This window comes from Propithecus coquereli, unplaced genomic scaffold (assembly GCF_000956105.1).
Source record: "Propithecus coquereli isolate 6110/MARCELLA unplaced genomic scaffold, Pcoq_1.0 Scaffold217, whole genome shotgun sequence".
In the NCBI taxonomy this organism is placed as follows: Eukaryota; Metazoa; Chordata; class Mammalia; order Primates; family Indriidae; genus Propithecus; species Propithecus coquereli.
The window spans coordinates 3,057,809-3,080,680 of record NW_012146856.1 but is presented as its reverse complement, the minus strand read 5'-3'; the positions used below and the strand labels follow the sequence as shown (position 1 = coordinate 3,080,680).

Here is a 22,872-nt window from a genome sequence, read left to right as displayed (position 1 = left end):
GCTGAGCAGGCTGCTCTGGTCCTGGGGAATAGTGGCCAAGGGTGGCCTCCAGCTGCTGTTGCATGAGGGCGCCATGGGTCCCCACCCTGGCCCCATCACCAACAACTTTGTGTTCATGGACTTAACCTCGCCAAGCTGCTGCTTCTCTTCTGGACCCAGAGACTGCTCCCTGTCTTTCTTTAAGGGGTTTGTGGTGACTAAATGAGATAATGTAAGGAAACGGCCTGGCTCCCTGTGTGGGAGCTGCAATGTTTTTCCATGGAAGAGTTTCCAGTGTGGGGCTACGCAGAACAGGCCTAAGGTGAGGCACCAAAAGCTCTCTCTGCCACCGCTGGTGAGAGCCACTCCAGCGTCGGACTCGTCAGGTGGATGTGGCCTGGTGCTCTCACAGGTGCCACAGCCGGAGTTACAAAGCAGGCCTGCAGGCCCTCCCAGCTGCTGCACCTCCTTAATTGTCTCTAGACCTCTTTCTCCTGCCCTTTCCTGGACCGTCAGTTCAGCCTTCCTCAGGTTAACGTAGCCTCTGCATAATTTAGCGAATCTCCGCTTGCTCAACTGAAGATCTTATCATGAGGCAAAGCAAAACTGATTCATATGTATGCAAGTATTTTCCCAACAGCTGCCACGGTTTAGGCAACAGACGGCTCCTGACATTCACTTGGCTGGCAGAGCCAGCCTGAGGGGCTGGATCCAAAGTGAGTCCAACAGGAGTTAGGAGATGGAGGAAGCTAGGGGTCTCCCGGCTTAGGAGAGGGAGGCACTGACGGGCCAAGGTGGGCATCTGTGGCCCAAATCTCGAGCGGTCTCGAGCCCATGACATCTGTGCTTGCTTCCTCTACAGAGGCTGAGTCCAGACCCCATGGCTGGGCCACCTTTCCTCCCCAGGACCAGCGCAGAACAGTCGGGTGCAAGAAGGCTGAGCAGGCTGCTCTGGTCCTGGGAACAGTGGCCACGGGTGGCCTCCAGCTGCTGCTGCACCAATGCCAGCAGGTAATGGGGATCCTTTGGAGGAGCCCAATCCAGGGGGGACAAAAAGGGGTCTGAAGGCCTTGTCACAGCAGCCTATCCCCTATGTGGCCCCCTGAGAAATGTGCACTGAGCTGACCTTGATAAGGCACCTCTGGAGTCAGCCCACTTGTCACGCTCCCTGCCCTTCTTTGCCTCCTGTCACACTAGGTCATGCATTCAGCAAGCGCTTCCTGAACAGGTACCAGGAATAAGTGGTAGGTGTGCCCAACTGCTGCCCTCATAGAAGTCCCAGGCCAGCAGGGCGTCAGGCACATAAATAAAACTCTGCCGGGGGCTTGGGAACGCTGTGTAGGGCAGTGCTGCCAACCCCGACTCACATCACAGTCACCTAAGACGTTTCCAAAAGTGCCACAGTGGGCCAGCTTTGATTTAGTCACTTCCCGACCACTGTGCCTTGGGCAACGACTGGTGAACAAAAATTGTACTCAACTTCCTCAAGCTTTAACTCTGTGCCAGGGACTGTTCAAGGTGCTTTACAAACATTAACTCATTTTAGCCTCAAAACAACTCCAGGCGGTAGGCATTGTCATCATTCCAACTTATATGGGAAAGCTTAGGCACAGAGAGGGTAAGCTGCATGCCCAGAGGGGTAAGCTGCATGCAGAGCCAGGATCTTAACCCGGGTGGTCTGGCTCCACGGCCAAAGATGGCCTAGCAGCCTTTCAGGACCCGGATTCCAGTTCTTTCCTGCCTCAGCACATCGACCAAAGACATGCATGACTCAGGCCTCCAGGGCTGCTCACAAGCACTGGCACCAGAAGGGCCCTCCCGTTGTGCTTTGTTTAGCTCTGAAGGGGACCAGCTCAGGGAATGTAAGCTCAGAGACCTGGGGAAGTGAGAGAGTCCCTGCCACTGGGGAGAAGCTCTAGGACCTTGGTGGATGAAGTTAGGGAAAATTCAACACTGACACTGATTTGAGGTCTTGGGAGAACCGAGCCAGTGAGCAAACAGTATCCACTTGCCCGGGCTGGGTAAACCCCGCATGACTACAGCCACACTGTGACTGTCAGTGCCTAGCCTAGCCAGTGTCACGGCATCAGACCCTGGCAGGTCTCAGTGGATGATGACAGTAGTCTATACATACAGAGGGTCTGAGGATAGAGCAATGACACTGCTGTGTGGCATGTGGTGCCACCTCTCTCTGCCTGGGCTCTGCTCCTTAATCTGTTCCTCAGGCCCCCAGCCTTCACAACGCCTGCAGTGCCTGCCATCAGCAGCCTGTCCTCACAGCACCCTGGGCAGCAGGCTGGGAGACGGGAAGGTAGAGGTGGGTGATAACATGATCTGGATCCATCGATACGATTCAGCCTTGACCTCTAGCAAGGAGCAAGGCCCTCTGGAGAACAAAGGCTCCAGGGGCTGGGATTGGAAGAAGTTGGAGCCAGTGTGGCTCTGAGTCCAGATGGCTCTTGACAAGCCAATCCTCATCACTCCAGCCCCCCATTATTACAGTAATAATAATTCCTTATGGAGAAATTCTTTTTTTTTTGAGACAGAGACTCACTCTCTTGCCCGGACTAGAGTGCTGTGGTGTCAGCCTAGCTCACAGCAACCTCCAATTCCTGGGCTCAAGTGAGCCTCCTGCCTTAGCCTCCTGAGTAGCTGGGACTACAGGCATGCACCACTGTGCCCAGCTAATTTTTTTTTTCTATTTTTTTTTTAGTTTTTTGGCTAATTTCTTTCTATTCATAGTAGAGACGGGGTCTTGCTCTTGCTCAGGCTGGTCTCGAACTCCTGAGCTCAAGCGATCCTCCCGCCTTGGCCTCCCAGAGTGCTAGGATTACAGGCATGAGCCACCGCGCCCGGCCTAAAGTAATTCTTTATATTGAATTTTCCCTGTTCAGACTACTGTGTGGCTTCAGTCTCTTGGCTGGACCCTGACTGATAAAAACCCGCATGAACCGTCTTATTCCTGGCTTCTATACAGGCTGTTCCTGTTTCGCCCGGCTAAGTGAAAGTCCAGTGGCTAAGAGCACAATGCTAGAGTCAGACTGCTTGGGTCTGGATCCCCAATCCAGCACCAGCTGGTGGGAAGCCATTCAACCTTTCTGTGCCTTGACCTCCCTATCTATAAAATGGGGATAATAGGACTGTTGTATTAATAGAAATTACATGAGTTAATATACATAAAGTGTTTGGCACATAATAAATAAGTATTTGACACTACTGTCATTGACTTCCTTCAACTCACTCTTAGGGGTTTCAGCAACAGGGTCACCTCTCCTGGGAAGTCCTCCCCGACTGCCTCCCATCTCAGACTGAGTTGGGTGCCCTCCCCCCATACTCCCTCACACACCTTCACAGCAGTGATCTCACGTGTTGTCACTGCAGGTATGCTTGTCAAACTGTCTCTTCTGCAGGACTCTGACCTCCTTGAGGGCAGGGGTGTGTCCCCAGGACCTCATACTGCACCTGACTGAGGCAGTAACTGTGTTGGTTCAGGTCATCTGAGAACTCGACCCCAAGACAGGGTTGCATGAGCAGGAGCTGTATGGGGGAATGCCTGTGAAGGACAAGGCAGGGAGACAGACAGAGAAGGGTGGGGAGATTGCTCAGACCGTGGCACGAGTCTTACATCGTGGAGGAGAGGGGGAAGGACCGACTTCAGAATTCAGAGCAGTTCTAAGAATGGCTTGCCTAGGCCACTGGGGAGTCCTCGAGCCACAGTCACCCACTGGAGGAGTCTCTCAATTCACCTGCAGCAGTACTGCCACCATGCTCAGTCACTGGCTGAAAGCAGCCCTTGGAGGCATGGCGCTGGATGGATCGAGAGATGCAACAGCCGGGGCTGTCAGTCAAGTCTGTGCCCACAGCAGGTCTGAGCAGCACATTTTCATGGCCGCCACAGTAACCCACAGACAGAAGGTTGGCCGTGCCCCAAGAATGCAGGGCCAGAAGCAGGGATGCCAGAATCTGTCACCTTGATGCCAGGAGAGGGTGGAGGTCCAGATCCCCTCTGAGTAGGCCTTTATATACACATGCATGCACACATACACACACGGTCCTGCTGCAGAATGACATTTGGTCAATGAGTAGCCACAAACATGATGGTGGTGCCATAAGATTATACCATATTTTTACTGGGACTTTTCTGTTTAGATACACAAATACTTAGCATTGTGTTACCGTTGTCTACAGTATTCGGCACAGTAACATGCTGTGCAGGTTTGTAGCCTGGAAGCAATAGGCTATACCATACAGCCCAGGTGTGTAGTAGGGTATACCGTCTAGGTTTGTGTGAGTGCACTCGACGATGTTCACACAATGCTGAAATCGTCTAAGTGACGCATTTCTCAGAATGTATCCCCATTGTTAAACAATGCATGACTGTAAATGCATACAGTGATAAATCCTTACTACTTGAATGAATAAAGTCATTCAAATTCCATCATAACAGAATTACTTTCAGTTTTGTGAATTTCCTCCCAGGTCTTACAATGTTTTTATTATTGCAATCCCCATGCAGATAGTACCTCGTATATTTTTTAAAAGATTTGATATTTATAACTAATATTTCCTCATGCTTCTGCTATAGTCTTCATAATGATTTTCAATGGCTGAACAATATTCAACAAGTGGATGTACCAAAATTTCCTAAGCCACTGCTATTCAACATTTCCATTATTCCTATATTTTGTATTTATACCTAATGCTCTTATGTATCTTTTTGGGCATATAATATTTAATTTCTGTTGGATTATAGCCCTAGGATAAATCTAGATTTGAAGTTACTCAGTCAAAAGACACAGTTTTATGATTGGATCAAGTTTTGTCAATTGCTTGCTAAAAACATAATGCCAATTAATAAAGTGTATTAGTTATCTATTGCTGCATAACAAGTTACCACAACACCAAGCGGCTTACTGCAACACATGTTTATTGCCTCGCTGTTTCTGTGAGTCAGGAATGCAGGCATAGTTTAGCTGCTTCTCTGCGTTAGGGGCTCTCACTGACTGCAATGAAGGTGTTGGCTGAGGCTGGGACCTTGTCTGAAAGCTGGATGGGGGAAAGAGTCTCGCCCAAGCTCACGTGGTTGTTGGCAGGATTCAGTTCCTTGTGGCCTGTTGGACAGAGGGCCTCAGCTCTTAGCTGGCTGTTGGTCAGAGGCCACCTTTAGTTCCTTGTGACATGGGCCTCTCCAACATGGCAACATGCTTCAAGACAAAACACATAAAGCCGAGAAGACAATAGAGTCTGCTCAGAAGACCGAAGTCACCATATTTTGTAACGTAATCACAGAAATGACATCCCTTAATGTTACCGTATTCTATTGTTTAGAACCGAGAGGAGCAAGGGAAGTGGTTTATTACCCGAAGCCAAGAACACTAGGATCGGGGATCACTGCGGGCCACCTCAGAGGCTGCCCAACACAAATACCACCAACAGCACACCTTTGTAGCAGTTTTACCACACTCTTACCAACACAACGTTTTAGCATTTAAAAATTACTAGTACAGTAGGAGTGAGGACCATCTCCCACGTCAGTGCCCAGTATCTCCCCCTAGAGCCACCTGGGTCCTCTGCTCTCAGTTGCCAAGTAATTAAGTAGTTTCCCAAAGATGTCAACTGATAGATAGTAACCTGAACTGCCCCAAGTGGGGATTCGGAAAGCTTTAAAGTAAAGCTGTATTAGGCAGCAGTGAGTTCTCTGGGAGGGTTCCAGTCTCAAGCAATTGCTGTATTTGGGCAGCAACTCTAAGACCTGAACACTTTATACCATTTAAAAGCACTGAAATTTAGGAAATCAATCTTTCTTTAAAGCCTACTATACACCCTCACCAGGCTCCACATTTTGCAAACTTTCTCTCACTTTCACTGTCAAAACAATGCTATAAGATACCTGTGAATGTCCCCATTTTATAGATAGGAAACTCAGGACCAGAGGTGTGAAATAATTTATTCAAGATTGCTTTTCCAGAGTGGTAGGGCCAGGATTTGAACCCACAGCTGGCTGCCCACTCTGCTCCCTCCCTGCCTCCTAAGGCCCCTTTGTCCTCAGCTGGTGCCTCCTAGAGCTGCATGACACTCTGCCCTCTGCCCCATTCCCACCTCAGCACTAAGCATGACAGGCGGGGTGCCCCTTCCTCTTCAGTGAGATGGAAGGGTCTCCCTGGAAGTTCTGCTCAGTGACCATTTCTTCCCAATAAAACAAGCGAGCATGAAGTCACCTCTAACCCAGCAAGGGAAGGGCTGTAGAATCCACAGTAAAAGTTTGCATCATGAAACCCTCAGCATAAATAGGCCAGTATAAATTTAGTATTTTCAGAATGAAATCTGGAGCCAGACTGCCAGCTTCAAATCCTTGTTCTGCCACTTACAAAGCTTTATGATTTAGGACAAATTTCTTCACCTTTCTGTGCTCTTTCCTTGCCTGTAAAACTGAAATAATAATATCACCAACTATGTGCCCCAACTGGGGATAAACGAAAAAGTCTCTAAGAACTAGCACAGAGTGGTGCCTAATAAAGGCCCCATTACATTACTTGGGGGACGTGGTGGGCAGGAGACAAGCAGGGCTCACTGGGCAGCAACCTGTGCATCCCTCTGGGACTCAGCCTGTGATCTATGCACACATGGGGATCAGGTTCTGCATGTGTGTGCCCAGCTCCAGGCAAGGCTGAGTGGGGTCCTGCATCGTGGACACTGGTGGGGACAGAGGCAGTAGGGCCAGCTAGGGTCAGAGCCAATGCCAGAGCCATGACGCTGGGACTCCCTTCCCCATAATCAGGCTGTGTCCAAATGGGCACGTGCATATGTGGGGGTTGAAGGGGAGGTCTTTGTGTGTTGACGTACCTCTCTGTAGGTCAGCCTGGTTCTGGGTCTGTGCACGACTGCTCTGGTGTATTGGGCATCGCTGTACATTTATACCCAGAAAACCATGAACTTAGGATGGGGGGAAGCAGGGCCCAAGTCAGTAGAACAATGTTCTCCAGGGATCCGGGGCTGAGGCCTGATGATTGCGGCACACAGTGGGCTGTGAGAAGGAAAGATGCAGGGTAACATTTACACAGTAACTTCCTGCCACCTGGCTCACCTGCAAAGCCCTCGAGCATGTTTCTTAACCTTTCTGGGATCAACCCCTAAATCTATGTGTAGGGGTACATTATATCACAAAATCCTCCTGCTGCCCTGGGTAGTAATCTGTGCCCTACAGGAAGTGACCCAGAAGTGTCCTGGTTTCCTCACTGAAGTCAGCATTTGTAGATCGGGGCCAAGCCCTGCCCTTGGAAAGTCCTGAGGTAGGGAAGATAGGACAGGGTCAGATGGGTTTCACAGTGGCTTCATCCAGGGCAACCAGCCAGCCTTACTGTAATTGCTGAGATTTTAGGGAGCTGGGGCTGTGTCTGCTGTAGCTTAGAGCCTTGTTCATTTATTAAAAAATATGCAGAGCCTCAGTCCAGAGCTGTAAACAAAACACACAATTCTACCACTGTAGATATTACTTTTCAGCAGAGTTAAACCATTAAGTCCACCACATCTCGAATACAGTTAGCAGCCAGGAAGAGGTTTAGGGTACACAACAGTACATAAATGGGGTCTGACAAGAGATGGCGGAGGTCCCTTAGGTGGAGTGACGCTAGAGGGGCCAGGTCCCTGAGTATTCCTGCAGCAGAAGCACTAAATAACTGAGCAAAAGGCAGACCGGAAACAGTGTCCCAGAGCAAGGACACAAAGAACACAACGCCTACCTGGAGAAAGAGGGGAGAGCAGTTAAGGAACCGAAATGCAGGTGAGGTTAGGATGCGCAGAGCGGGGAGAAGTGGGATACCGGATGGGTGGGAGACAGAGCTTTAGCCAGAAAGCAAGGGGATGTCCCTAAAGGGTTTTAAGCAGGAGAGTGAGCCAGTCAGACCTACACTTCCAAGAGCTGGGAGAGCTGGGAGAAAAGCCAGGAGGCCCACGGAGATGAAGAAAAGGGGATGGAGCAGGAAGGGCAAGGCTGCTGCCTGCCTGCCAATCAGCTGGGAGGGGTCTCAACGGGAGGGTTTGAGATGGCCTGGGCCAGGCTTTGGAGAACATGCAGAGCAGAGAGCAATTAGGAGGGGCAGCATGCATGATGACCTCCAAGATGAGCAGGGGACCAGCTGTGCTCAGGAACCAGCCTGTCCAGGTCCAGCGTGGAGCATGCTGAGCTCCAGCCCGTGGCGAGCGACCCAGCAGGAAGGTGTGCTGCCCCCACTGTGTCCTCCATGGCAAGTGACCCAGGAGGAAAATATGTCACCCCCACTGCATCCTGCGGGCCCCTCCCCTGGCTCACTTTCCTATTGAAGTCTCCTGCCAGGAACTGTCTGCCACCACTTCGAATCCTTTCCTGCACGTGGCCTAATCCCTTTGCCCTGAGTTACATGGGTGCCAGGCCTGAATTCTTCAAAACTCTCCCAGGGAAAATGTCATCTCCAACGAAAAGATGCCATGAAGCCCCGTTGGGCCTGGCTCCCCATCACAACTCTCCCCTGCTGCAATATCCTGTCCAAGGATCAAAACTGGGGGTCTGCGCCATCCACCACCAGAGGGGTCAAGAGAAACAAGCAGGGCAGGGACACAGCCTCCCATGGGTCCCTAGGGGGACACCAGGCCCAGTCCACTGCTCACCTCCACCCCTCTGCTCTCCTCACTCTCTGTTAAGAGCCAAGCCCACCCCACCTCACTGCCTCTGCTCTCCAAGCCCTGGCTGTGCTGTGTCCAGGGAGGCTGACCACTCTGGGGCTGTGCCAGTGAGCTCCCTCCCGGCAGGGACTCAGTTTTGCAACGGTTTATTCCTTCCTCTACCTTTGGGCAAAACTCAGGTGAAGTCTCCCAAGCCACAGGTTTCCTTGCCAGGTTCTGGAAGCGTCTCCTCTCCCCTTGGGTCCAGGGGGCTCCTGGGCCCCTCTACCCCTTCTTGGTTCCCCCGAGTGTCACCTGCATTTGTGGGACCCTGTCACAACACCCTTAAGGCCCCACCTTAAAATAGCCTCCCAGGCCCACACTAACTTCTCATAGTGGCCTCTTAAATCTTTTAACCTCTACCACAGTGGAGGGAAATTGGGATTTGACTGCCAGGCAAACTGAGGGGTGGTTCTTTGCTGTACAAAGTGTTCACATACTGGAAGAACCTCTGGTGGTAAGGTGTGGCCTAACTCCTACAGCCCACTGGCAATCAAAGACCAAGAAGGAGGGACGTCCTGTTTATTTATAGCATGTCCTCTCTGCTAGGCCCTTAAGTTCATGATCTCACCTAATCCTGTAATTCTTCGAGGCAGTTTACATTGTCTCTCCATTTTACAGTTTGGGAAACCAAGGCTCAGATTCATAAAAGGACTTGCCCAAGGTCAATGAGTTCGTAAGTGGTGAAGGGTAGAATCCAGGCTATTTAATTCCCAAGCCTGTGATTTTTCTGACCGTGAGCTGTGGGTGTACAGGCACTAAGAGCCCCCGAGAGTCAATAGCAGTGTGGTGCCTGCACAAGCTGGAACTGTCCTTGTGATGAGCCCATCAGGAGCGGCCTGGGTTCAGTGTCACCCTCCACATCTGCAGCACAGAGTCCCGGCGGGTGGTGTAGGGTAAATGTTTGATGCGGAACCAATGTCTGGGGACGACGTTACCGCTGGGCGTATATAGCTTCTCCCCTTCCCTGCCCAAAAGACTGCGCAGGGCCAGGTTGCCTGACAGAATCTTCTCATAGAACTGCACTCCACCCTGGGCATAGGCTGCAGAGAGGGAGGCTGTGCGGCGGTCCTGCCAAGCTTCCAGGGAATGAGTGAGAGAGTCTGTGAAGAAAGCATAGGCCACAAAGCCTACCACTGCTGCCACCAAGTTGAAAGCAGCCCGTAAATTCATGGGGCCTCCATAGAGCCCCAGGGCATACTTGGCACCCACGCCCAGTGCCCAGGTCCCTGCCAGGCAAGCTGGGGCCAGCAGAGCCTGCAGGGCAGCTGCACTGCTTTCCAGGTACACCACCTCCCTGGCCAAGGCGAACTTCTGGGCGTCATGTGACAGGGTCAGGGAATCTCTCAGCCTGGCACCTGCTGGGGTCTGCCAGTTTACTCTTTGCCCGTGTACGACCACAGTATGGTCAGTGTTGGTCACTGGGCCCCCCAGGAAGCTGGCAGGGATGCCCACCACAGCCCCAGCAGGGAGTTTTGGGAAGCCTGCAACCACAGGCTGGAAGGTGAAGGCGGTGAAGGGCTTATAGCGATGGCCTGAGGGGACGCCTATGTCCTGTAGCACCTCTTGGAAGAGGTGTTGCAGATTTGGAGAGAGCGGGGCTGGCTGGCCCTGAGGCCAGTACTGGTACAGCCACTGGACCACGGGGTCTGGGAAGAGGTGGTACGAGATCTGCACCCCAAACAGGCCTGCGCAGGAACCTACCAAGAGGCCTGTCCTGTGTCTTTGCACAAATGCTGCAGCCCACCACAGGGGACGAGCCATGAGTGCTGCCACCGCTGACAACCTGTGCCAAGAAAAAGAAAAGTCAGCCAACAGTTCTCTGGGCCTGCCTGCAGACTCAACATCCTCCAAGGGCTGCACCCTTTTTAACTGAAGCAATACAGCACTGCCTGTGCATAGACTGCCTGTGTTCAAATCCCAGCTCATCTCCGTGCATCACTTCCTCATCTGCCAAACAAGCATGTGACAACTGCCCATCTCTAGGGTTGCTGAAGTACATGAATGAACATGCACACAACAGTTAGTGTCTGGCACAGCAGCAGACATCCCTTGTGGTAACGGCTGTAATTATTACTTTTATTCCCATGGCCAGGCACAGCACTAAGTGTGCTCCACCACTCATCCCATGATAAAGCCCTACCATATGTTCAATTTATTGAGTACTTACTATTAATACACGCTAGACACAGTTTGAGAGCTTTACATATCTTATCTAACAAGTGAATCCTCACAATCCCATGACCTAATTACTACTATTGCCCCTATTTCAAAGCTGTGAAAACTGAGGCACAGGCAAAGTAAACTGCCCAAAACCCCAAAAGCTAGTAAAGTGGCAGTATTATGGCCGAATTGTGCACCCCCAAATTCTTATGTTTAATTCCTAACCCCAGTACCTCAGACTGTGACTGTATTTGAAGACACAGTTCTTTTTTTTTTTTTGAGACAGAGTCTCACTGTGTTGCCCGGGCTAGAGTGCCATGGCGTCATCCTAGCTCACAGCAACCTCAAACTCCTGGGCTCAAGCGATCCTACTGCCTCAGCCTCCCGAGTAGCTGGGACTACAGATATGCACCACCATGCCCGGCTAATTTTTTCTATATATTTTTAGTTGTCCGATTAATTTCTTTCTATTTTTAGTAGAGACGGGGGTCTCACTCTTGTTCAGGCTGGTCTCGAACTCCTGAGCTCAAACAATCTGCCCGCCTTGGCCTCCCAAAATGCTAGGATTACAGGCATGAGCCACCACGCCCAGCCAACACAGTTTTTTTTTTATTTTTTCATGTCAGATGGGTAATGTGCCGACGCCGTAACAAGATTTGAGGGAGGCACATCTCACGCATGCGCGTGAAAGCCCAATCATCACATTTATGAACTACAAAAGGATCGGAGACAAGAGTCTTTAAAGAGGTAATTTAAGGTTATTAGCCTAGGTTCTAATCTAACCTCACTGGTGTCTTATAAGCAGAATTAGCATACAAACACAGAGGGAAGATCATTTGAAGATCCAAGGAGAAGACAACCATCTACAAGCCAAGGAGGGAGGCCTCAGAAGAAACCAACACCTTGGTCTTGGACTTCTAGCCTCCAGAACAGGGAGAAAATAAATTTCTGCCAGCTAGGCCACCACCCAGTCTGTGGTATTTTGTTATGGCAGCCCTAGGAGACGACAACAAGCACAGTATTTGAACACAGCAAATTTCATTTTAGAAAATCTGTTATGCTAAATTACAAACTAAATTAAAATATACAAAAGCAGACAAAATAGTGCATCAACCAACTTCAATTATATCAACTCATGGCCAATCGTGTTTCATTTCTCTTCCCACCCACACCCCCATCCCACTATTGCCCCTATTTTAAAGCTGCGAAAACCTGCACAGGCAGGTTAGGTAAACTGGCCAAAACCCTGAGCTAGTAAAGTGGCAGTGTTATGGCCGAATCGTGCACCCCCAAATTCTTATGTTTAATTCCTAACCCTAGTACTTTGGGATATTTTGAAATATCCCAAGCAACCTATCATTTCATCCGTGACTATGTCCGTAAAAATTCACAATTATTTAACTTTGACTGGCTATCTGTATCCCTGTCTGTGAAAAGTGTTTACTTAGCAATGAAGATGCCGCGAACAAGAACGCAGGGTACCGCTTGGCCTATTTTAATCAAGAACTCCTACAAGAATCGTATTATTTGGGCTTTTTTTTTTTTTTCCAACGCAGAAACTGAAGGTAGGAAAGGAAGGATCGGTCCTTCCGGGGCAAGGTCCCAACACGCCAGGGCCGCCAGGACCACCGGCACCAAGACGGCGCTCTGGGCTAGGTCTCGGAGGCAGTGCCGAGCAGCCCGCAAGGGGCTGGGCCACAAGGGTCCCCGCTACGCTTCTACCCCGGGTCCCCTAGGCTGCTCCGTAGTCCGAGCGCGCTCCGGGCAGGAAGCCGGAGAGGGGTCCAGCCCGGTTGCCGGAAAGGGGTCCGGCCCAGCGGGACTGCGCGCACAACCGCCCGCTCCGCGAGCTCACCTCCTGCGCCGCCGCCCGGACGCCGCCGCACGTGCGTGGGGCGGCAGCCGCAAAGCATGCCGGTCCAGGCCCTGGCGGGGACCTCAGGGGCGGGGCCGGGCCAGAGCTCGCGGGCCCGGGATGGGGGGCGGGGACCAGGGGCTGGCTGGGGGCGGGGCCCTGGGGCGGGGCCGATAGCGCGAGGAGGAGCCTGCGGTTTCTCAGGCCGGCGACGGAGGCCCCTCCGCCAACTGTGCACTTGGGCGGGGTCTGCGCCCCACGACTGCGCAGGCCGGGGATTGAGCGTCGCAGGCTGGCGCTTCCTTCTCTGCACTTGAAAGGCGTCTTTGGTCATCCCGTCTAACTCTCGAGGGAACCGCGGTCCTGCGTGGATCAGAGGGCGGCCTATGGCAGAGGCCCCAGCGGAGCCCAGGCACATGGGCCTGCCAGGCCCGTGTCCTTTCCCGTCTGGAAGTGCGGGGGGCTCAGAGCTTTATGTTTGTAACCACGTCCGCTACCCCCAAGACTCCTCCCAAGTGCTCCCCACTGGACAGTCAATTCTTCGCAGCAGGTTTGTGATTTGGCCTGTGCGCCAAATCCAGCTCGCCAAGTGCTTTTGTAAATAAAGTTTTATTGGAACAAACCACGCCTATTCCTTCACCAGTTGTCTGCTTTTTTGCTAGAAGAAAAGAATTCAGTAGCTATGACGGAAATAGTCTGGTCCAGAAAGCCTAAAATATTTACTCTGTGGCCCTTTACAGATAAATGTGTGGACCCCTGAAATAAGACTAGATTATCCCGATTTTACCGACGAGGTAACAGAAATGGAGCTTGAGCACAGTGCCCGGCTAGTACGCACCAGAGCAGGGTGGGACTGCATCCCTGTGCATTTCCATGACCACTCCCGCCTCGGTACAGATTCTCTCTGGTGGGGCTTGCCAGTCTCCCAGGTGGGTCTGGGCTGTGTGTGGCTTTCTTTTCCATTCCAGCCCCCAGGGAAGGGGTAAGAAGGGCTTATCTCCCGCTGGAAAGGTGAGGACTAAGGAAAGATGAGGATGTAAGGTGATCTGGAAGTGTGTGCGCATTGGGTTTGGGCTTTGGAAGGTTAGTAGCCTGTGGGCCACTGCGCCTCCAGGAAATGCCCAGTGTAGCCCTCCGGTCCCAGTCACAGAAGGACCCGTGGCAGGGAGTCAGTCAGGGGCTGACCAGCCAGACCACGCCTGATTCCCAGCAGATCCCCTGTGCCCTTGAGTTTCCTGTGGGGGCTGCATTTCCTGCTTCAGGTTTGGCCCAGCAGCCCCTTGTGGAGTCATGGGCTGGTGAGGCAGAGAGAACCGTGCTGGGGAGAACCTGGGAGAGAACCTGGACTCCGTGCGGCTGTCCCCCAGACCCTGGCCAGTCCCTCAGCCCAGAATCGGTGCTTAGAAAGACTGCAGCTCAGGGAAAGAGACCTTGCTTAGGAGGCAGGGGGACCTCAGGTAAGGGTGTCATCTCTAAAGTGAAGATAATTATGTGTCTCGAAGAGCCCTGTTACACTCTACTGCTAGGAAAATAGCTACCAGCCCTAGAAACTCATTCGTATAACGAAGGGGGGCGGGAGGCGCTTCCAATCACTTGCCCCAGAAAAGGAAGATCTGACCTTGGGTCTTTCCTTCAATCTCAGCGTTGAAAAGCATCCTGTCATAAAGGGCTTCTGTGACAAGATGCAAATCTCACAACAGGGAAGAGTACAGAAGCTGGAACCAGACTGCCAAGGTTAAATCCTGGCTCAGTCCCTTACTAGCTTGTACCTTGAGCAAATTAGCCTCTCTGGGTTTAGTGTTCTCATCTGTATAATAGGGGTAATAGTACTACCTTCCCCCTAGGGTTGTTGTAGGGGATAAAATGAGTTCATGTATGTATAGCGCCCAGTTTGTGCCACCTAGCTATTAGCTATTATTATTAAGGTCTGCTCTGTTTCCGAGATCCCAACTTTGGCCGCTCAGTTCTTTGTATGTAAACGGTACAATGTGATCTCAGCCAAATCCAGAATGTGGGACATTGTACGAGGCAAAAGGCATGGTTCATCCAACGTATCGATGTCATAAAAAAAAAAACAAAACAGGAGAAGGGCTCCGATAAAATAAAAGAGATTCGAGAGACATGGCAGTTAAATGCAATATGTGACTTTTATGGGGCCCCTGAATCAACTGTAAAAAAGACATCTGTCAACCTAAAATAATCAAAAAGGTCAGAATCTAGTTTAAAGAGGGTTTATTCAAGTGTAAAGGTTGAGGACTGAAGCCTGAGACAGACTTCGGAGTTGCTGTGAGGAGTGCTCTGAAGAACAAGAGAGGCTCAAGTTTTTAAAGAAAAAAAGGACTAATCGGGAGAAGGGTGATTACAAAAGTTGCTCATCAGGAATTCTTATTGGTTTACAGAAATAGCATTGGTTAGTGATCGGCTGCACACTGTCGAACTATAGGGTGTATGGCATTTTATGGCTACTTGTCATTAGTTAGTCTAGAGCTGGAATAGCAAGTGGCTTCAAGAAGTAATTATTTAGCTCAAGGGGGATTGAGATGTGACTATTGTTACATTTTAGATGACTTTCTGGGCCTGATAATTTAAAAGGGCTCACATTCTTCAGGTAAACAGGTTTTTTCTTTCTCACACTTTTGAGACAATTGGAGAAATTTGAATATGGATTGCATGTTATATGCTATTAATAAATTATTGCATATTTTGTCAAGTGGGATGATAGCCTGAAGTTTATGTAAACCAAAAGTCCTTGTGAATTAGAGATGCATACTGAAGTATTTACAGGTAAACAACACAATCTACTATTTGATTCAAAATATTCCAGCCAAAACAAAACAAACAAAAAACAAAGGCATAGATGAAATAACATTGAAAAATGTTAGTTATTGTGAAGCTGCATGTGGGTTCAAAGGTTTTCATTATACCATGCTCTACTTTTGCATGTGTTTGGAAATTTCCATAATTGTTTTTTTTTCCAAAATAATTCCCCAAAATGTTTTTCAAATGTTTTTAAAAGTAGGCTGGCCGGTTGGACTTCATCAAAATGGAAAATTTAGTGCATCAAAGAGCAATATCAAAAGCAGAAAGACAATCTACAGAATGGGAGAAGATATTTTCAAATCATAGATTTGATAAGGGCATAGTATCCAGAGTACATAAAGAACTCTTTAAGAACTCACAACATGAAACAACACAATTAAAAATGGACAAACGACTTGAGTAGACATTTCTCCAAAAAAGATACTCAAAGCCAAAGAACACATAAAAATATGTTTGTCATTATTAGTCACTAGGGAAATGCAAATCCAAACCACAGAGATACTACTTCACAACCATTAGAGTGCTATAATAAAAAAATGGAAAATAATAAATGTTAACAAGGATGTGGAGAAACTGGAACCCTCATACATTGCTGGTGGGAACGTGAGTGGTGCAGCCACTGTAGAAAATAGTTTGGTGGTCCCTCAAAAAGTTAAACTTAAGCCATGTGCAGTAGTCTGAGTTTGTAGTCCTAGCTACTCAGGAGGCTGAGGCAGGATTACTTGAGCCCAAGAGTTTGAGGCCAGCCTGAGCAACATAGAGAGCCCCCATCTTTAAAAAAATTTTTTAAAAAGTTAAACTTAGAATTACCATATGGCCTAGCAATTTTCCTCCTGGGAATATACCCCAAAGAATTGAAAATATTTGTATATCAATGCTCATGGAAACACTATTCACAGTATGAAAAAGGTTAGAAACAACCCAAATGTCCACCAACTGATAAATGGATAAACAAATTATGGCATGGCATACATATTCCATACAATGGAATATTACTATCTGTGGAAAAAGAACCCAAACTCTGTAAAATCATTTAAAGACGTTTATTCTGAGCCAAGTTTAAGGACCATGGCATGGAGCCATGCCCAAGAAGCCTTGAGCAAGTGGACTTTCTATGGTTGAGTTACGGTTTATTTTTATACATTTCAGGGAGACAGGAATTACAGGTGAAGTCATAAATCAATACGTGGAAGGTGTACATTGGTTTGGCCTGAAAAGGTGGGACATCTTGAAGTGGGGGGGCTTACAGATTACAGGTGGGTTTAAAGATTCTTTGATTTGTAATTGGTTAAAGAAATGAAGCTTTGTCTAAAGGCTTAGAATGTTTTAAGTTAAGATAAGGAAGTCTGCTAATCAGAGACAAGCCACTGGACATATAGTGGACATATACCCAGACTTATGTGATCTGTTAAGTAACTTGAGGACCTGAAAGTGTGTTTCAAGCTTTGTCTTGCATAACCTTAGGCCTGTTAATGAGTCACAAAGGATATCTCCAAGAAGGGAGGTAGGCATGAAGTGGCGTGCCTGACTGCCCTTCTCATGGTCAGCAACTAGTTCTAGGGTATTTCTGGGGGCCCCTTGGCCAAGTGGGGGGTCCATTCAGTCAGCTGGGGGGCTTAAAATTTTATTCTAGTTCACATTACTCAGCCATATAAAGGCATAAAATACTAATACATGCCACAACGTAATTGACCCTGAAAACATTACACTACCTGAAAGAAGCCAGACACAAAAGGACAAAGATTGCATAATTCCATTTATATAAAATGTCCAGAACAGGCAAATTCATTGAGACAGGAAGCAGATTAGTGGTTGCTAAGGGATAGGGGACGGGCATTGGGGATGCTAACAGGTATGAGGCTCCTTTTTGCAGTGATGAAATGTTTGGGTATTAGACAGTAGCGATGATTCCACAACACTGTGAATACGCTAAAAACAAATTTTTACTCTTCAAAATGGCTACAGTGGCAAATTTTATGTTATGTGAATTTTATCTTGACAACCCAAAATAAGTGACCGAGGCAAAGATCTCAATCAATGTAGGTTTATTAAGCCAAAGTTTGAGGATGCACCTGGGAAAAGCACAAGCCACAGACACATCTGTGACTGTTTTTCCAAAGAGGGATGTGGGAACTCAGTATTTGAGGGGAGAGGGCACACAGAAAGGAAAAGGAGGGGTGGGCAGTGAGGCAAATGGTTACATTCTGTGAGGCCCAGAACATCTACATTTTACATAAGATAAGGGGCGTGTTAGAAGAGAAAAAGGGACTGAAGGAAGAATCAATTATGCAGATGTCCCTGGGTAGGTGGAAGAATTTTTGATCTTGTCTCTGTTCTGCACCTGGGAAGATAAACTTGTAATCAATGTTATTGCGTGGAATAGAACAGATTTTAGTTTTAGGAGCTAGGCTTAGCCTGTAGACTTAATGTTACAATTTGCTTGTCCTTGTTTATGGGAGGCAAAGAAATTCCGGCAAGGAATTTCCTTCTGAATGATCTGTGGGGGCAGTCCCTGTAGGTGCCTGAGGCCTTTTACGTTTGTTGTGGGGATCTGGCTGATGTTAGTGACAGCTATTCGTTTGGAAGGGGGTGCTGTGTGACTCAGCCTCCAGGTTTGACCTTCCTTTTTGCCTAAGGGGTTGGGGGAGTGGTCCTGAGATTTTTATTTTCCTTTACAATCTCAATAAAAAAGGCATATATAAAAGAAGTAGGTTGACTAATCCTACTGCAGAGCTGACAGACATTTATCAGTCATTCAGCTAAAGCCCCTGGGAGGGTTATTTTTCAGGAATAAGGAGCAAGAACTATGTGGGATAGGCAGGTGTCTGCCTGAGGCTGGGCTTCCCTGTAGAAAGAGTGTGCAGTCATCTGCGTCACGCTTGGAGGTACAGCCAGCCCCACCGACTCCTCCCTCACCACTTTCTGGACGTGGTGGAAACTCTATCACTTATGTGTTCTTTCATTTATTCGTTCAGCTTCTGCCCTGTGCCAAGGGATGGGGGTAAAACATGGGTAAGAAAAAGTCACTGCCTTCAGTAGCTCCGTGGCCAATAAAGCAGACAGACAAACCCTTGTGAGCACACAGCCCTCCCCTCTTCCTTCCGGCACAGCCCCAAAGGAGGGCGTGGCCACTTCTCCCCAGGGAGGTGGCTTTGTACCTGAACTTTGGAAGATTTGTTAGAATTTGCTGGGTGGTCAAGGGGCGGGGTGGGTGCTTTTACTAAAGAGATTGGGTCCCTCATTTGGGAGAGGAGGGCTGGCCACTCTCAGCTCTCAGCCAGATCCTCTCCTGAGTGCGGGAGTGGAGAGTGCGCTGAGGCTGATACGGTCCCCAGACCTCCTGACTACCCCCTGGTGTGAGGTCAGCACAGGCTGCACAGGCTGCTCTCTGTCCGGGAGGCTTCCAGATGGATGAGAGACAGCACTTTGTTGCTGCCGTTTGATAGGATCCAGGAATGGCTGTGACAGGTCTCTCATGCCTTCTCCTCCTTCACTGGGATTCTCCTTCTCAGTAATGTCCCGCTGAGGTCTGGGAGGGGCTGGCCTGACCGAGGGGGAACACTGCTAGGCCAGGACTGGGGCCTGCTCCTACTGCAGAGCCCCTGACCTCCCCCTGCCAGGCAGGCCTGTGGGGGACAGTACCCTTTGGGGGCTTGTGAACCAAGCCCACAGTTGTGTGCACGAACGGTGCTCCTGGGCTGCCAGCCAGCCGAGTGTCTCAGCAGCAGAACTGACAGGCCCTGGCCCTGCCAGCTGGAGTCCTACTTCTCCCCACCCCTCCTGAAAGGACGGTCTTGCTAATAAATTATCTAACAGAGAAAAAGAAACTATCTAACTTGCTGTCTCTAAGATTAACCACAGGGATCTTAACTCGCAGTTTCTGATAATTAACTGCCCATGGAGAGTGTCTTCATAGCATTTGAGAAGAGCTGAGCAGACAGAAATAAAGTGTAAATCCTTCTCGCCAGACCAGCCCCGCCAGACTGCTGGTAAGCTAGTCTCCAGAAGAAGAAAAAAAGAAAAAACAACAAAACAAAACCCAGATGCAGCATTCCATAGCCGTTTTCCTGCTATCAGTCTGCCATAGAAAAATTTTCTTTTTTCCCCATAAAAATCCCAAGCTCTTTCTGCTTGAAGCCAGCACTTCCCCCTTCTTTCTTTCAGGTGCTGTGCCATTTCCCTCCTCTTTCTCTCTCTCTTTTTGTTTCTTTCCCTTCTTTCTCCCTCCCTTTCTCTCTTTCTGAGAAAATAAAATAAACTTTTACTTCTTTCTTCCCTAATCTTTGTGTTGAGAATTCTTTCTCCATCCACGTACGAATTCCTGCCCTAACACTGCTGTTTATGGGTTGCGTAGAGCTTTCAGTAAGGGTTTGCTTATCCATTTATTTAGTATTTTTTATTTATTTAGCACCTGCAAACAGAAGAAAATAAGGTAATTCCAGTAGGGATAAGGCTATTAAGGAACTGATAGCCTTAACAGTGTTTAAAAAAGGGTAGGGTAGGGGGTTCTTAGGGTCGTTAGGGAAGGCCTCTCTGAAGAGATGTTTGGGCTGAGATCTGAATGAGGGGAAGGAGGAGACCGACTGAGATGGACATCTGTGTTAGGCCCGAGGCCCAAGGGCAGGAATGAGATCGAGGGCTGGGGAGCAGAAAGCGCAGCGTGGCTGCGCTAGAAGGGGCGGGAGGAGCGGGGGAAGGAGAGGTGGGGGAGGAGGGCAGGGCTGGATGCCATTCTGATGGCAGTGGCGGTCATTGGTGTGGCCGAGCCAAGAGCTGATTAGGGAGAGGTGAGCAGGAATGTCTGAGCAGATGAAGAGAGAATGGGAGGTGGGGCACACGGACAGCTCTTCTGGCTGTGAGGGGAGCAGACATGGGGCGGTGGCTTCAGGTGCACTTGGGGTCCAAGAAGGGCTTAGCTTTGTTTTGCAAGGCGTGTTTCTATGATAATGATCCCCTCGAGAGAGAGAAACTGGTGATGTCAGAGAGGGGGACTGCTGCACGAAGGCATTCCTGGGGGGGTCCAGGGCACGAGTGGGAGGAGGGGATCCCAGGCAACCCGTCACTGCAGTGAGAGGGAAGCTGCCATCCGGGGCCCTGGCTGGGGAGTTCATGCTGGGAGGACGCGGCTGTCCTTATCCACTGCCTCTTTTTTCCTCACTGGTCTATGGAGCAACAGCATCAACTAAGAGTGTGGTGGGGAGGGAGGGTTTGAAGAAAGCAGAAAAGATGTGGAATCTCTACTTGAAGAGGAAAACCTTTCCACCAGGAAAATGGAATGATTTTTGTACAGTATTGAGTGCCCATTTGAGATCTGGGTCAAAAACACAAGGCGAGACTAGTTAGTGTGGTTGTGGTATTTTCTCCAACAGTGTTCGGGTGCTCAGGTTGCAGGATGGATAGATAGGCAGCTGGGTTTAATCAGACTGGGGTTTGCCAGTCAAGTACAAAGAAGAAAGGGGTAAGGCTGGGAGGGTGTTTGCAGAGAGGTGGTTATATAGTGATGGACCATGATCCCTAAGCTAGCGAGGAGGATAGTGAGGGCCTGTGGGGTGATTTATCTACTTAACACTGAATATACCATGTGCCCCGCACTGCAGGAAGCAAGATCGTTGGTTCAGTGGAACTGCTGAATGGGGTCAGCACAGAAAGCCAAGTAGAAGTATGAGGAGGTGGTGATTAGAGAGTGGGAGTCCCAAAATGGACCTTTCAGGGGCGATGGCAGTACTGGTGATACCAAGTGCAAGGGTGCGATCGTGGGAGCAGATCACTGAGATTGGGTGGAAGAGAAGATGAAGAGTTGAGGAGGTTATTAATCATGTTTTTGTTTTCTATATTTTATGATACTTTGACATCTGGGGGGCTTTGCTAATCCTAGAGAGAATGCCCTTCCCAGGGCTAATTCCCAGAGAATGCAAATGACTCTCCCAGAACATGCCTTTTGTATGCAAAGTATCCAACCCAGAGCCCACATCCCCAGCCACCTCCTTTATTTCACACACAGTGAACATCCCCCCCCATCTAAGTCTCCCCAGGATTAGCTAGAAAAAAGTCCTCTACTCCAGAGCCCACTGAAATGATTCAAACTTTCCAGTGCTAAACTTGCTTCAGTTGCCTGCCCTGCCTTGCTTGTTCCTTCCACGGAAAGCGCGGTCAAGTCTTCAGGCCACGTGTTCCCCTTGTCCTGGTATTTCCCATGTAGCCCTGTGTGGCATGGTGTGTCTCCCTCCTCTCGGCAACTGTGGGCAATAAACTAATCTTTCAATGGCATTGACCTCTCTGTGCTGTCACTCTGCCACCTCCACAAGTGAAATGCCAGGTCCCATCAAAACGGGAGGCCGGGCTGTGGAGGATGTTGGGTGGATTGCGCGTGCAGATTCAGAGGCTGGCAGGAATGGGGAAAGGCGGAGCGGTAAGGAATCAGGGATGCAGGTGCTAGGGTCGCTGATGAACGGGACGAAGTGTGGGAGGTGGGTAGATCACAGCAGCAAGGACGGTGGTGTACTGGAGTGGTCTAGTGCAATCTCAGAGGAGCTGGGATTCCGAAGGAGAAGGTGTCTGTGACAGCAAAGAGGACAAGTATTCCGCCCTGATGTCCATGGAGCAAGGGGAAGAAGGTGACTTCACTCAAGAGGGCTGTGGTGTCCTCCCGGAAGAGAGCCAAGCTTGGGGAGAGCAAGCAGGTGAAGACAGCTAAAGGTGTGGGGATCTTCTGAGGAAGGACAAAGGGCTCTGAAGGTCACACTGAAGTGACCCTGGGAGGCCGGCAAGGGCTGAGTGATTGGGACCAATTCGGGGCAAACAGGAAATGAATACTGGGATAAGCACCCAGGAAATGACAGTTGACATCTGATGGGTTTAAAAAAATTTCTGAGGGGGATTTGGGCAGGAAAGGAATTGTTAAATTAATTTAGCGTAAAGCCGCCTCCTTGTAAGTTCAGCCCAGAGGTTTCGCCATACACGGTGAACTGTAACCTAACTAGACAAATCAACAGACTGTAACCGACTCTGTACCAGTCACCGAGTTTCAGCCAATCAAAGGCAGCCAGCTGTCCAAACCGTGTTCAAATAAGGTGAACGTCAAACTGTAACCAATCTAACTGTTTCTGTGCCTCACTCCCTTTTCTGTGTGTCACTTTTGCTTTTCTGCCCATAAATCCTATCCAACCACGCAGCAGCGTCCGGCCACTCTGACCCTATTCTGGTGGCGGGTGGGAGGTGGGGATCCCTGCCTGATGCTAACTTGTTCTTCGCTCCATTAAACCCTGTTAAATTTAATTTGTCTAAAGTTTTTCTCTTAACAGAGTACTTAAGAGTTACTAACGTTTTATTTACTATTCAATTGACTAAAGTTTAAATAT

General features: G+C 49.3%; 1 protein-coding gene across 1 annotated transcript; it reads right to left on the bottom strand.

The window, feature by feature from the left end:
- Positions 1-9,396: 9,396 nt before the first annotated feature.
- TMEM177 (transmembrane protein 177) lies at positions 9,397-10,440 on the bottom strand. Its single transcript, XM_012644660.1, has one exon. The coding sequence runs from the start codon at positions 10,438-10,440 to the stop codon at positions 9,505-9,507; it is 936 nt and encodes a 311-aa protein (XP_012500114.1). The 3' UTR covers positions 9,397-9,504.
- Positions 10,441-22,872: the final 12,432 nt, after the last annotated feature.

Coding starts and splice junctions, on each gene's coding strand:
- TMEM177 (XM_012644660.1), bottom strand. CDS start 10,440: ATGGCTCGTCCCCTGTGGTGGGCTGCAGCATTTGTGCAAAGACACAGG.